Source organism: Neomonachus schauinslandi, chromosome 4 (assembly GCF_002201575.2).
Source record: "Neomonachus schauinslandi chromosome 4, ASM220157v2, whole genome shotgun sequence".
Taxonomy (NCBI): domain Eukaryota; kingdom Metazoa; phylum Chordata; class Mammalia; order Carnivora; family Phocidae; genus Neomonachus; species Neomonachus schauinslandi.
The window spans coordinates 28,208,153-28,221,190 of NC_058406.1; the positions used below are offsets into that span (position 1 = coordinate 28,208,153).

Sequence of the window (13,038 nt, forward strand, 5' to 3'; positions counted from 1 at the left end):
CGGGGCCGAAGGCCGGGGCGGGGCGGCGCGGGGCGGGGCGGGGGCGGAGCAGGAAGGGGCGGTGGCTGCTCCGCCCCCTACCGCCTGGGCCGGCTACCGCCTCCCCTGCCCGGCTTCCGCGTCACGGTGCCGAACGCCACCTGCCCGCTCCGTATAAAGGCGCCGCCGGCCTCGCCCCCGGGACTCGGCCCCATGGAGACGCCGCGGGCCGCGGCTGGCACTCGGCGGGGTGAGGCGCGCGGCGAGGCCGGGGCGCGGGCCCCGGCGAAGGGCAGGCGGCGCGGGGAGGGCTCCGGCTGGGACCGGCCGGAGGGGAGGGACGTGGGGCGGGTCCCCTCCGATCTCGCCGGTCCTCGGGAACCCCTCCAACTTAGCCCAAGTTGAGGGAGCCTGGGAGGGGGGGCCAAGGTCCAGAGGGGAGCCGAGAGAGCGCGGGGCTCGGGGCCGCGACAGCCTCCGCGTCACCCACGCCCGGCGGCCAACCAGAGTTTCCCAGCAACTTTTCTCGCCGGTGGGTCACCCCGGAAACTTCCCCCTTCCCGGCCCGGGAGCCGGGCCATGGGCCCTGCGTCTCCTGGGCCTGGGCTCGGAGCGCGGGGCGAGCGGAGGCGATGGCCTCAGCGGGGAAGCCCCCGGCACCCCCTCCCCCCCACCCCAGCGCACTTCCAACCCCGGGTTTCCATCTGAGAGCCCCGCCCCGCAGCTGTGGGGGCGCGGCGACGTCCTGCCAGGCCTCCCAGGAGTTCTGGGTCCCCTGGGTTGCCGTGGGGCTGGGGGCGGGGTAGGAGGTGGAGCCAGACTGCCTGAGTTCAAGTCTTTGTGCCACCAGCTAACAGCTGGATGACCTTAAGTTCTTGAAGTCTGTGTCTCACTTTCATCCTTTATAAAGTGGGAATGATGACTCCTAGCTGGGACAGCTTTTGAGAGGGTAGGAGAGGTGACACATGCAGATGGCTTTGCCTGGTGCCACCAGTCAGTGTGGCCTCAACCTGTTGGGTGGGGTAGGGGCTGGAGAGGGGTGGGAGAGACAGCCACTCCCATCCCTAATTCTTACGGTTGTCCTACAGGAGCTGTGACAGGTGCTTCCCATCAGTCTGAGCTGTGAGTGGCAGGTGGAGAGAGGTCCACTCAGAAAGACAGCCCCACCATGAGTCTGTGGGAACTTGACAGCCACAGCTGCCAAGGTACCCCGAGGCCGGCTCAGGAGCCCAGCACTGAGGAGACACCGGCTGTGGAGCTGCAGATGAAGGTTGATTTCTTCCGGAAGCTAGGCTACTCGTCCGCTGAGATCCACAGTGTCCTGCAGAAACTAGGGGTGCAGGCCGACACCAACACAGTGCTGGGCGAGCTGGTCAAACATGGGTCAGCAGCCGATCGGGAGCGCCAGGCCTCCCCGGACCCCTGCGCTCAGCCCCCCCTGGTCCCCCGGGGTGGGGGCACCCCCAAGGCACCCACCCTGGAGCCCTCACCCCCAGAGGAGAACAAGGAAGGCAGTGACCTGAGACCTGTGGTCATCGACGGTAGCAACGTGGCCATGAGGTACGTGTCACTTCCAGGGCCAAGGCCAGGGCCTGTGGTGGAGAATGGTGGCCTTGTGTCTGCATCTCTGGTAGAGGGGCCTTCAGGAAAGAGTTTGAACTGTTCTCCCAGACTGATCAAGAGGAAGGGAAAGCCCTTTACTGAGGCTCTCCCTTAATCCTTATGGCTTCTTGGAAGTGGGCTTGTTAGGAATGTTCTAGGGATGAGGACAGGGGCTCAGAGATGTGCCCATGGGCACACACCACTGGTAAGCGTTAGAGCAGGGATGCGAACTTGGGTCCTTCTGTCTCTGGTGTTCACCTTGGGCTCTTCGTCTCTCCCTGAAGACCATCACTCAGTCGCAGTACCTCTGCTACGACATGAGGCAGTATGGTGTAAGGGATTAGACTACAGCTTGCCCATGTAGGAGCCAGTCACTTGATGTCTTGGAGCTTTCTCTCCTCGTAAGACCCAGCTAACCCCTGCTCAGATGCCATTGTGAGGAGTGGAGTCACAGAGCCTGGACAGAAGCGCAAGCTCAGTAAGCAGTAGTTGTTACTACTGTTACTTAGGGGTCTGGGGCCCCTGAGGCCTTGTTGTGCCAGACCTGGACTCTGAGGAAGCAGGCCCGGGTACTGGGACCTTTGTCGCTGTGACTAAGAGTGAGGTCCAGGATCTGGCTTACATGGGGTCGTGGGGGCGGGGGAAGGGGGGGGTGAGCGTGGGCAGGTCAGCTGTGACTTGGGTCACCTCTGCTACAGCCAAGCCACCTTGACTAGACTGGGCCTAGGGGCCCTCCAGGGCCAGAGCCAGGACTCCACCCCAGTAATCCTGCCCTTCGAGAAGACTGTCACAGGGATTGGGGTCAGGTGAAGCCGGGGCCAGGGCTGACCCTAGGGAGCCCAGACCTCCCTTCAATCCAGGCCCCGCCCTCTGGGTCAGGGCTGGGTGGATCGTTCACCAGGAAAAGTTCCAGTCGGCGTGGTCAGGGAGACCTCCAGATCCTGGTCGGGGCCTGGGGAGGGCTCCTTCCCTGGCTTCCCTGAGGGGTCTCCCAGGTGGGCTGCCTGAGGTTTCAATGCCCTTGGCCCTTCCCACTCCCAACCCAGCTGGGCCAAGTCAGCTGTCAGGCTGATCCTGGCCCAGCTCAGCTGGTGTGCAGGCGGCCCTGTTCTGGCCACCTTTGGATCAGTCTTCCTGTCTCAGAAATGGGCTGAGCCTCGGTGGGAGGTTGGGTAAAGCTGGCTCCCGCATGCTGTCGGCAGCTGGTGACAACCTTTTCTTTGAGAGGGGGTCCCCTCTCTGGCTCCAGCAGCTTGTGGCTGGCCCAGGAGCCGTGCAGGTCTGTGATTTCTTCCCCTGGAGGCTTGGGCAGGCTGTGCTGGCTTGGGGCAGCCCGCGCTGACCATCTCCGGTGCTCCCCACTCCCTGGGGACAGCCATGTGCTCTGTGTGTTTGTATCCTGGCAGGAGGAGGAGGGGCCTGGGCGGGAGGAGGGGGGTGGCCTGAGGAGCCGGCCTGGAGAGGCACAGCCGTGGGGGGTTTCTGAGCTGGGGCGGTAGCAGGAGGGGAATTCCAGCGTCAAACTTCCTGTCTCAGCTGCTGCTGGGTTCCTGCCCTGCTGCCCCCTCCCCCCCAAGGGCAGACAGGCCAGCCCCCACCATATGCAAATCGTGGGGAAATTCACCTCTGTTTCCTTCTAAGGGAATTTTTCTCCTCTCGCTGGGCCCAGCCCAGGCAGATCTCTTCACCTGGCTAGTCTGGCCTGGCCCTGCCCTCTGTCCTTGGGTGGGAGCCGCCGAGCTGGAGTCCCCTACATCTTCACACAACTTAGCCAATGTCTAGTTAGCCAGGCGGGGGGGGGGGAGGGAGGCGGCGACCTTCTGGGCAAACGGGCCTGCGGTGGGGGAGGGAGGATGTCTGGTTTTCCTGTGCCAGCAGAGCTTCCTCCATTGCAGCAAGAGGGACTAAAGTTAGCTCTAGGGAGGCACTCCTGACCTGGATCAACTTGCGGAACTACTTCGTGGGTTCAACTCCTTCCAAGAGCAAGGCTCTTCACTACCTGCCTACGGAATATTTTAGGGGCCAGGACAGCTGCCAGCAGACTTGTCCCCAGCCCAGGTTTTTGATGCCCAGAGGCAGTATGCTAGCCTGGATTAAGTCCCCGAGCTTGCAGATGCTGGCCTAGGATGGGGCATGTGCACGTACACACACGTGTACAGATGTGGGTCCAGTGGGTGCTTGTGCTGACTGCTTACCTGAGCCGGGGAGCCAAGCCGGGGATGATCACATTCCCCTGGCTGTGGGGAGGCGGCAGAGGCCCAGCGGGGGTGGCGGGAATGTGACAGGAGAAGCGCTGGGCATTTGAAGAGAAACCAGGGATCTGAGCTATCCTGGAAGGTCCGTCCAGGAAGGCTTCCCAGAGGCAGCGCTGTTTCACGTGGGTGCTGGAGGAAGAGCGGGAGTTGGCCAGATGCATCCTTGTCTCCTGTTCCCAGCCTGCCCCCTACCTCTTAACACTTTGTTCAGACTCAAATTTGGGAGCTTTTCTTTCTGCTGTACAAACTTCAGGTCTTGCTATTAAGGACTAGGAAGGCAAGCCAGGGGCCTCAGATGTGGGTTCAAGTTCTCTCTTCCCACTAGCCCGGGAGCCGTAGATGAGTTGTGCATCCTCGGTTTCCTTCACTGTGGCCTCGTAAGGATGAAGAAAGCAGGTGTGGGACTCATCTGGCCTCCAGTAGGAGCTTGGTGCCCACTCAGCCCCCATCTGTCCCCGCCGCCAGGGTTGGTACTCTGTACCTGTCTGAGCATCAGCGCCGGGGTATTATGAGCACAGGCTCTGGGCTGCGTCTCTGTCCCACCATCACTGCAACTGGTTGTGCTCTGTGGCTCGGTTTTCTCATGGGAATGAAGGGGAAGGGGGCCTTTAATGCTAGGACCCTCCTCAGAGGCTTGCTGATCATTCCGTACTAAGCACTTAGATCAGGGCCTGGCTCCTGGCTCTCAGTAAATGGTAACTTTTATTATAAGCAGGCTGGTGGACGGTGGGGAGGCCCCACCACCTGGTGGGGGTGAGCACTGCCTTCAGCTGGACTTTGCCTCCCTTACAATTTACGGAGGCCTTCAGATTGGGAGCCCCAGCCTCACCCCCAGACAGCCTCCGTGCCCCTCAGCTGCCCCACCCCCGTCTCTACCTTCTCTTGGGACTCCACCTACCACCCCCACTCCAAAGCCACCCACAGGATGTGGTCGCCCATGGACTTGCCTCTTTTGTGTAACGTTTATTCTGTTTTATTTGCCAAATGTAAGCGTCTGAGCTGCTCCCGGAGGGGTTAGTGAGGGGCAGGGGCTGTTGGGGAGGGAGCTGTAGCTGGCCTCGTCCAGTGCCCCCAGCCTGGGCTTGGAGGCCTTCTACAACACCCACTGTTCCTTGGGGGCCCCCGGCCCCCTCTTAACCCTCCCAGGAAGCCAGTTGGAACCTCCACTTTGCTGGACTGTCTCTGGCCTCAAGCAAACACGCAAGTGATGCCCCTGACATGGGCCCTTCTTAAGGAGACTGCAGATTGCCAGGCCCATTTGTCAGATAGGGAAACTGAGCCAGAGCAAGCCAGCAGCCCGTCTGGGCTTGCTTCTGGATCCAGCCACCTTTGGAGGGGGTGACATCCAGCTGTCAGACCACAGCAGGGGGATGTTCTACCTCCCAGCTCTCCTGCTAACAGAGAGAGTCCCCCTGGTGGCTTCCAGATGGCCTTTCTTGCCTCAGCCCCCGCCCTCCTGAGCCGGGTGAGGAGAGGACAGGGCAGTCCAGGCATTTGGGGGAATTGGCAGTCTTGGGAGGAAAAGCTCTTTCACTTTCAGACTGAAAGGCTCCTGAGTGCCTCTCCCACTCTGTCACCGCTCACCCCGTGTGGGACAATGGATTGTGCCTCCTTCCTCTTCGCCCTCCTCAGTCCCAGCCCCTGGGGCCTGTGTAGGACTGAACTTTAATCCATGTTTAATCCAGAGCAGTCTGGTTTCTCTTCTGTTAGCTGGGGCTTGTCCCTTCCCACCCCCACCCACAGCACCGCCCAGCGGACGAGGGAGGACGGGTGACTCAGTGTGCCTGTGTACGTCTGTGTCCCTGTGGTCCCAGCACCCCCGGGTGGGGCAGGAACCAGAAGGCTCCTGGAGCCTTTCCCCCACCCCCAGGTGTGTTGCAAGCAGCCTGACCCTCCCCCACATGGGGAGCGGGTGCCACCAGATTCCTGGGCGGCTCCTCACTGTCGGGAGATGGAACCTCAGGGAAAGTCCCTGGTCAGGCCATCCCGGACGCTGTGGGAACCAGCAGGGAATGCAGGCCTTGGGCCAGAGGGCAGTGGGCTGAGCCCAGCCACTCCACCACCCAGGCCAGGCCAGCGGCTAGGGAGCAAGCCCCTTGTGCTCGGGGCTAGGGGAGAGTGGGCCAGCCACCCTCACAGGCTGACCTGTCCCTCCTCTCCTTCCCAGCCACGGGAATAAGGAGGTGTTCTCTTGCCGGGGCATCCTCCTGGCAGTGAACTGGTTTCTGGAGCGGGGCCACACAGACATCACGGTATTTGTGCCATCCTGGAGGAAGGAGCAGCCTCGGCCCGATGTGCCCATCACAGGTGGGTGGCACCTCTGGAGTGGGTGGTCTCCCTGCCCCAGCAGGGCTCCTCCCCAAGAGAGACCCTTTGGGTGTGACCAGCAACTTCTAGGCCTCAAGCAGGGACCAGCATTTCTTTTCCCAGCTTCCTCTGCGCTCAGCCCCTTCCTGCCTCGGGGTGCCTGGGGTTCCGAGCCCCCGTGCCTGGCCAGCAGGAGGCTCCGGAGCCAGGGCAGGCTCTGACCTGCCCTGCTGCTGTCCCGCAGACCAGCATATCCTGCGGGAGCTGGAGAAGAAGAAGATCCTGGTGTTTACCCCGTCCCGGCGCGTGGGTGGCAAGCGTGTGGTGTGCTACGATGACCGCTTCATCGTGAAGCTGGCTTTCGAGTCTGATGGGGTCGTGGTCTCCAACGACACGTACCGGGACCTGCAGAGCGAGCGGCAGGAGTGGAAGCGCTTCATTGAGGAGCGGCTGCTCATGTATTCCTTCGTCAATGACAAGTACGGTCCTGGCCCTCGGGTCTGGGGTCCCCGGGGGTGGGGGGGAGCCAGATATGTCATCAGGTGTGGGGGGCGGCTAGGAGGAGCTCTGCTGGGGCCACAGCCTTGCATCCAGGCAGCTTTGGGAGCGAGAGGGACCTGGCACCAGGTAGAAGGGGTCAGGCTGGGGACGGGCCAGGGTGGGGGGTGGGGCAGAAGCATCTGTGATGGGATATGGTCAGTGGTTCCCAGCACTCAGTCCCTGATCAGCGGCCCGTGGATGGGTGCAGCCTTAGATTCAGATTTCCAGGTTGCAGGCCTCCCACTGCCTCCGGAGCTCCCAGCACGAAAGCTGCTCTGATGGCCCCTCCGGCTGGGGCCTCCTCCCCTCCCTTGGGGCATTCCCACCCTGAGGGCCCAGGGATGTCCTGCAGGATGATCACCAGTTTTAGGAGCTGCTCTCCCTCCTCTTCTTCCTGGTGAGGCTCGCTGTCCAGCCCCCCTGCCCGCTCCACACTGGGAAGCTCCCTTCACGCCTCCCACCTCCTCTGCAGGTTCATGCCCCCCGATGACCCTTTGGGCCGTCACGGGCCAAGCCTGGACAACTTCCTGCGCAAGAAGCCGCTCACAGCAGAGCACAGGAAGCAGCCGTGTCCCTACGGTAAGACACCTGGGCCCCGATTCTTCCTCATGGAGACCACCCAACCCCGAGTTTACTGTGCCACCCCCTTCCCTCTCCAAGCCCTGGTTCTGCAGCCCCCCGCCCAGAGACCCCCTTACTGTCTTGCAGGGAGGAAATGCACCTACGGGATCAAGTGCCGATTCTTCCACCCGGAGCGGCCGAGCCGCCCACAGCGCTCCGTGGCTGACGAGCTCCGCGCCAATGCCCTCCTCCCACCCCCCAGGGCCCCGGGCAAGGACAGAAGCGATCAGAGGCCCTCACCCTCGTCCCAACCCAGCCCTGGGCCCACAGAGCATGAGCAGTGCAGCCTGGACGGGAAGAAGCTGGGAGCCCAGGCATCCCCGGGGCCGCACCGAGAGGGTCTGACACAGCCCTTCGCCCCAGCCGGCCGGAGCCTCCCGCCTGGTGGGGGCAGCAGCAGCAGCTTTGGGCCAACAGACTGGTTCCCACAGATGCCGGAGTCTCTCCCGTACACGTCCCAAGAGTGTCTGGACTCAGGCATCGGCTCCCTGGAGAGCCAGATGTCCGAACTCTGGGGGGTTCGCGGAGGGGGCCCTGGTGAGCCCGGCCCGCCTCGGGGCCCTTACGCCGGCTACAGCCCCTACGGGGCCGAGCTCCCAGCCGCTCGGGCCTTCTCTGCCTTTGGAGGGGCCGTGGGTGCCGGCCACTTCAGTGTCCCTGCTGACTATGCACCCCCGCCGGCTGCCTTTCCACCTCGAGAGTACTGGTCTGAGCCATACCAGCTGCCCCCGCCCACCCCAGTCCTGCAGGACCGGCAGGTGCCAGGCCCGGGGGCTGACAGGGGCCCATGGGGCGGGGCTGGCAGCCTAGCCAAGGAGCGAGCCAGTGTGTTCACCAAGCTGTGCGGGGTCTTTCCCCCGCACCTGGTAGAGGCTGTGATGGGGCGCTTCCCGCAGCTCCTGGACCCCCAGCGGCTAGCTGCAGAGATCCTTTCTTACCAGCCCCGGCACTCCAGCAAGTGAGCTGGCTGTGCGGCGGCAGCCACCCCCAAGGCTAGACTGAGGGAGGACTGAAGTAGGGAAGGGAAACTGCAAACCAAAGAGAACTGTAGGATTGGTTCTGGCCCCCCGGCGCCTGGAGCCGGCTGCCGAGTGGGGCAGGAGCGATCGCCCTGTTGATGCACATTGTATCTGTAGTTTAAGGAGACGCTGCCGTAAAGGCATCAGTCCGTGGCTGAAGCCCAAACCCCCCTTTCTCTCAGAGGGCGGGGAGGGAGGCGGTGGGGAGCAGAGGCCTGGGCTGGGGGCCCTGTGCACGGCCCCCCACCTCCGCCCCGTCCCTGGGATGCCGGCCTCGGCTGGCTAGTTAGGCACCGTGTGCCTGCCCTCCAAGGGCCCCTCCAGTACGCCAATGAGGCCGCATCGGTGCTCTTGCAGGGCACCAGGCTTCATGTTAGTAAGCAAGATGCTTCTTAATAACCCACCTTCTGTCCCACTCTGTTTGCCTGTCTGCTTGCCCCCACTAGGGGTCAAGGGTCCTCTGTCCCCACCCTCTCTTCCCCTTCCTCTGTGCTCCGAGTCACCTCTGCCGCAAGAGTGGGGACGCGTGTATGTATGTGTACAGGTAGAATGTTAAGTACTTTAAGTGTAAGTCCTTGCCTCCTTTAACATGTCAGTAAAGTACAATGTGACCCCTTTAAGAGATGATGGTCTTGGTTGTACTTGGGAGTTGAGCGGGCCTTTGAGCAGTGGAAGGTCAGCAGGTGTGCACCTGACCCAAAGCGCTCAGTCCCTTGGGGGCAGAGCCTTCCTTACTGAGGCCGTGGCCCAGGCCTTGAGAGGAGGTGGGGGAAAGTTGGGGAGTTGAAGTCCTATGGCTGTGGGGTGGCGAGGGGTGGCAAGGGTTGGGGGCAGGGGGCGGGATTGGGCTCTTCCCCTTTTCTGTCCTGTGGCCAGAGCTGAGGACAGAAAACCATCTGGCTTTCTGAGAAGAGGGCTTCCAGGATAGTTGAGGAGAGAAGATGGTGGGGGGCCCTTGGGTGTTAGGCTCTGGCCCCACCTTCCCAGGCACTGCCATGTTCTAGACGTGGAGCTCCACCAGAGTGGAGCAGGGGGCGCAGAACAGCCTGGAAAGGCGACGCCAGGGTAGCCTCCGTGTGGGAGGCTAGGGGTCCTGGTCCCAAACTCAGGAACCAGCTCTGCCACTGGATTCACTAGGAACAAGTGACTCCCCCTCTCTGGGCCTCAGTTTCCTCATCTGTGAAGTGGGGATAATAACGGTACCTACCTTACAGGATTGTAGGGAGGACGTGAGAGTATGCATGTTGACCACATGACCCAATGCCTGGCACATAGTAAGTGCTCATCAAAGGGCCTCTGGTGTTGCTCTCTGGGATGTGTTCACCTCACCATCTCTACCTTCTCAGCGACCCCTAAAAGGAAGGAAGCCAGGCAGGAATATACATTTTTCTCAGATGAAAAAATGAGATATAAATGCTACAGATTTTAAGTGAAAAGCTGGGCTGTCGTATGATCCCTGAATACCATCAGCAGGAGAAAATGGAAAAAATACAGTTTTAATAATTCTATATTTGAACATCTCACCTAATCTGTACTTGCTGTTTGTGAAGCTTTTATAGTATCTATATTTTTTTTTTTTTTTTTAGAAACTGCTTTACCACAGAACACCCGAGCAGCATGTTGAGGAAAATGCCACATTGGCCCTCTCCCTGCACGCTGGGCCCCCACTGTGTTCTTCACCCTGAACTTTTTTTTTAAAAGATTTTGAGAGAGCGAGAAGGGAAGAGCGAGTTGGGGGGAGAGGGAGAAAGAGAATGTCCAAGACTCCCTGCTGAGCGAGGAGTCCAACGTGGGGCTCGAGCCCACAGCCCTGAGATCACAGCCTGAGCTGAAATCCAGAGTCGGACACTCAACCGACTGCGCCACCCAGGCGCCCCATCCTGAACATTCTTTAGAAGCCGGCAGTTAAAGCAGGGACCCAGGCGCAAAGTGGGAACAATCTCCGCAAATGTTACCTTGAAGCCCCCACACGTGCTCTTCAAGGTACCCCATGCCCGTTGGCTTCCAGCCTCCTTGGAAGGTTTTATCTGCACAAAGAGATGTCATTGCCTTCCTTATAAAATATTTTCTCCAATCGAGTACTGTATTCCAGATTAAAAGGCTATTTACGGGTCTTCCTTTGTTTCTGTGGGTCAGGAAGCTAAAAGCCAGACTGTCCAGTCTGTTATCAGCCACTGGTGCGGCGAAGGAAGCAAGGCCACTGGCAAGGCCAGGCTGAGTGGTCTGCCTGAGGGCAGGCTGGAGTAGGCCCTCGAGTTTGGGGCCCTGGCTCTACACACCGGAAGAAGGAAGGACCCCCCACACCGGTTTGCAGCAACTCTCAGGCCCGAGAGGGAGGGAGGCAGGGGGCGCCCTCGGCCCCGCACCCACTAAGCCCCCTCCGTCTGTACCCCACGTGGGACGGAGTGGCCTGGAAGGAGAAGTAGGGTGTCCGCGCCCCTCTTCCCATCCCACCAACCAGCTGTCCATAGACTCGAGGGCTCACATTCGGCCCCTGACCAGAGCAGAGCTTTTGGGGTGTCAGGGGAGGGTCCCCCAGGCAGGCGGGCAGCGGGCGGCAGGTCCGGGCTGGGAGGGGCTCGTGTCTGGAGGCTGCGTCTGGCCCCGGCTGGCTCACGGCCAGGCACCCACGAGGGCGGCAGCGGCCCTGCGGCAGGCGCCGGCTGAGGATCGAGGCCCGGGGCTCCGTGGGCCTGCACCCGCGTGCCGTGCTTCCCCGCCGGCCCCCCAGGACCCGGAGCCGCTCCTCCGCGGCGCTCTCTCAAGCTGGCTGCCAGGCCCAATGCCCCCAGGACATGGGTTTTAACTGGAAGTTCTCCTGACCAGCTCCTGGCCGGCCCGCTGAAGCACCTGCCCTCACAGGGCCTCGCTCTTCCCGCCTGTGCAAGGGACCATCCCTGCATGGCCCTAGACTGACTAGAAGATACCTCAGTGCGTGGGGTGCCAGCCTGAGAGGGAAGAGTCCTGGCTGTGGGGCCCCGTGCAACCCCCGCTCCTAGAGCCTCAGCTTCCCGGCCTGCCTCACAAAAGAGGTGTGAGGTTCACACGGGCTTGAGGGAAGGAGAGGTGGCAGGGCTGGAAAGGAGCCTGAGAGCCCACTTCAAGCCACCACAGCGCTGAGGGGACCCCACTCCGATGGCTGTTGCTCTGCGTGTCCTTTCCTCCTCTGCCTTCCTGGTTCCAGGAGCCGAGACGCTGATGGGGAAACCTGTGAGTATGCAAATCCCTGCACTGTTGGGAAATGATCCTGGGGAGCTCCCAGAGGACAGCCTCCTGCCAGCCCCTCCCCAACCCCCGCAGGACCCCCACCTCACCCTGGGGCCCTCACCAGCAGGGGCCTGACCCCGGGTCTTCTTGCGAGGTTAACCCCTGTGCTGGGGGTACAGGGGGACTACGGAACCTTGGCCTCCCCGGCAGAGAACGAACTGGCCCCACATGGATGAAACTCTCTTCCTTGGGTGTCCCCACCCACTCTGTCCCCACCCCACTTCACTGGCCAGAGGAAAACCCAGCAGTCCCTAAAGGTCTGGGGAATTTCAACAAGGAGCCAGAGCGCTCTGAGGCTTCCAGGGAGCGGCTCTCCCAGGCCCCACGCCCCCAGTGTGCTAGCCCCTCAAACATTGCTGGTCCCCTGCAGGGCGGTCGGTGTGGGGCAGTGACTGCGAAGAGGCCACCGCTGACCACCACTGCTGCCACTTCCTGCCCTACACAGAAGGGCAGGACCCCTGTGCGGAAGGCGGGGCTCAGGTCTCCGCCAGAGAAACGGGGTCAGTGGGACACAGAGCTCGGAGTTGGGAGGGGATGGAGCCAGCACCTCACACCCTTGGCCTCGCTGCTCCCCAAAGGCTCCTGTCCCCAAATAAGGCAGTCCCCGGACCCTAGCACTTCTGCTCCAGGGCTTCTCAAATCTCTGGCTCATTTTTTTTCCCCTCTGGACCACGGCAGAGTGGGTGGCGTAGAGGGTGGTGAGTAAGAGCCTGTTTTGGGGACCTCCTTGTTCATGGGAAGGGTGTGGGAGATTTGGCTGAACAGACAGGAAGTAGAGCTCTACCATTAAGGAAACTCAGGCCATCCCAGGCCATGGTATGTAAATCCTTCCAGCTAGTTCCTGGATGGGGAGGAGGCCCCCAGGCTGTCATCCTGGGATGTGGCCTTTTGAAGGCCATCTCAAGGCAGGTACTGGCCACGTTAAATTGCTCACCCATCTAAGAAACAGCTGCAGAATTACATAGAAGAAAAGGATCAGGCAACCCACCCCACCCCACACCGGGTTGGGCACGTTGCTGGGTCTGGGAAGGGTCCAAGGGCTCTGATTCGCGCGGCTCTCCAGATTAGAGCCCCACTAAAGGCCAGGGGCGCTTGTGGGGCTCTGCCTGCCACCTGCCGGCGCCTCCCGGTACGACTGTCAGCACTGGCCTGAACGAAGTGCCTAGAGACAAGCATCTTCAATAGGATCTGAAAACAAGACTCTAAAGAGAGTAATATGTAAGTGTTAAGGCAAAAATGGGAATTCTTTTTTCTTTGTTTTGTTTTTTTTTTAATGTAAGCTCTACGCCCAGTGTGGAGCTTGAACTCCTGACCCTGAGATCAAGAGTCGCACATTCCATGGACTGAGCCAGCCAGGTGCCCCTAAAATGGGAATTCTTAATGGCATTTGCAGCTGCACCCCCAGAAAGTAACATCAGAGGCATCAGCCCTGCCTTTTGCAAAGCTGA

The 13,038-nt window shown here is 61.2% G+C and overlaps 1 protein-coding gene across 2 annotated transcripts; it reads left to right on the plus strand.

Moving 5' to 3' along the window:
• The first annotated feature begins 115 nt into the window (after positions 1–115).
• Positions 116–9,013, plus strand: ZC3H12A (zinc finger CCCH-type containing 12A). Of its 2 annotated transcripts, XM_044913968.1 has the most exons (6): positions 116–229; positions 1,068–1,539; positions 6,004–6,143; positions 6,388–6,622; positions 7,156–7,262; positions 7,392–9,013. In XM_044913968.1, the coding sequence occupies exons 2-6, from the start codon at positions 1,148–1,150 to the stop codon at positions 8,264–8,266; spliced, it is 1,749 nt and encodes a 582-aa protein (XP_044769903.1). In that variant the 5' UTR covers positions 116–229; positions 1,068–1,147; the 3' UTR covers positions 8,267–9,013. The 2 variants fall into 2 exon arrangements, with proteins under 2 accessions (XP_044769903.1, XP_044769904.1); XM_044913969.1 differs by lacking the exons at positions 116–229; positions 1,068–1,539; positions 6,004–6,143; positions 6,388–6,622 and adding an exon at positions 6,869–7,080.
• The last annotated feature ends 4,025 nt before the right edge of the window (positions 9,014–13,038 follow it).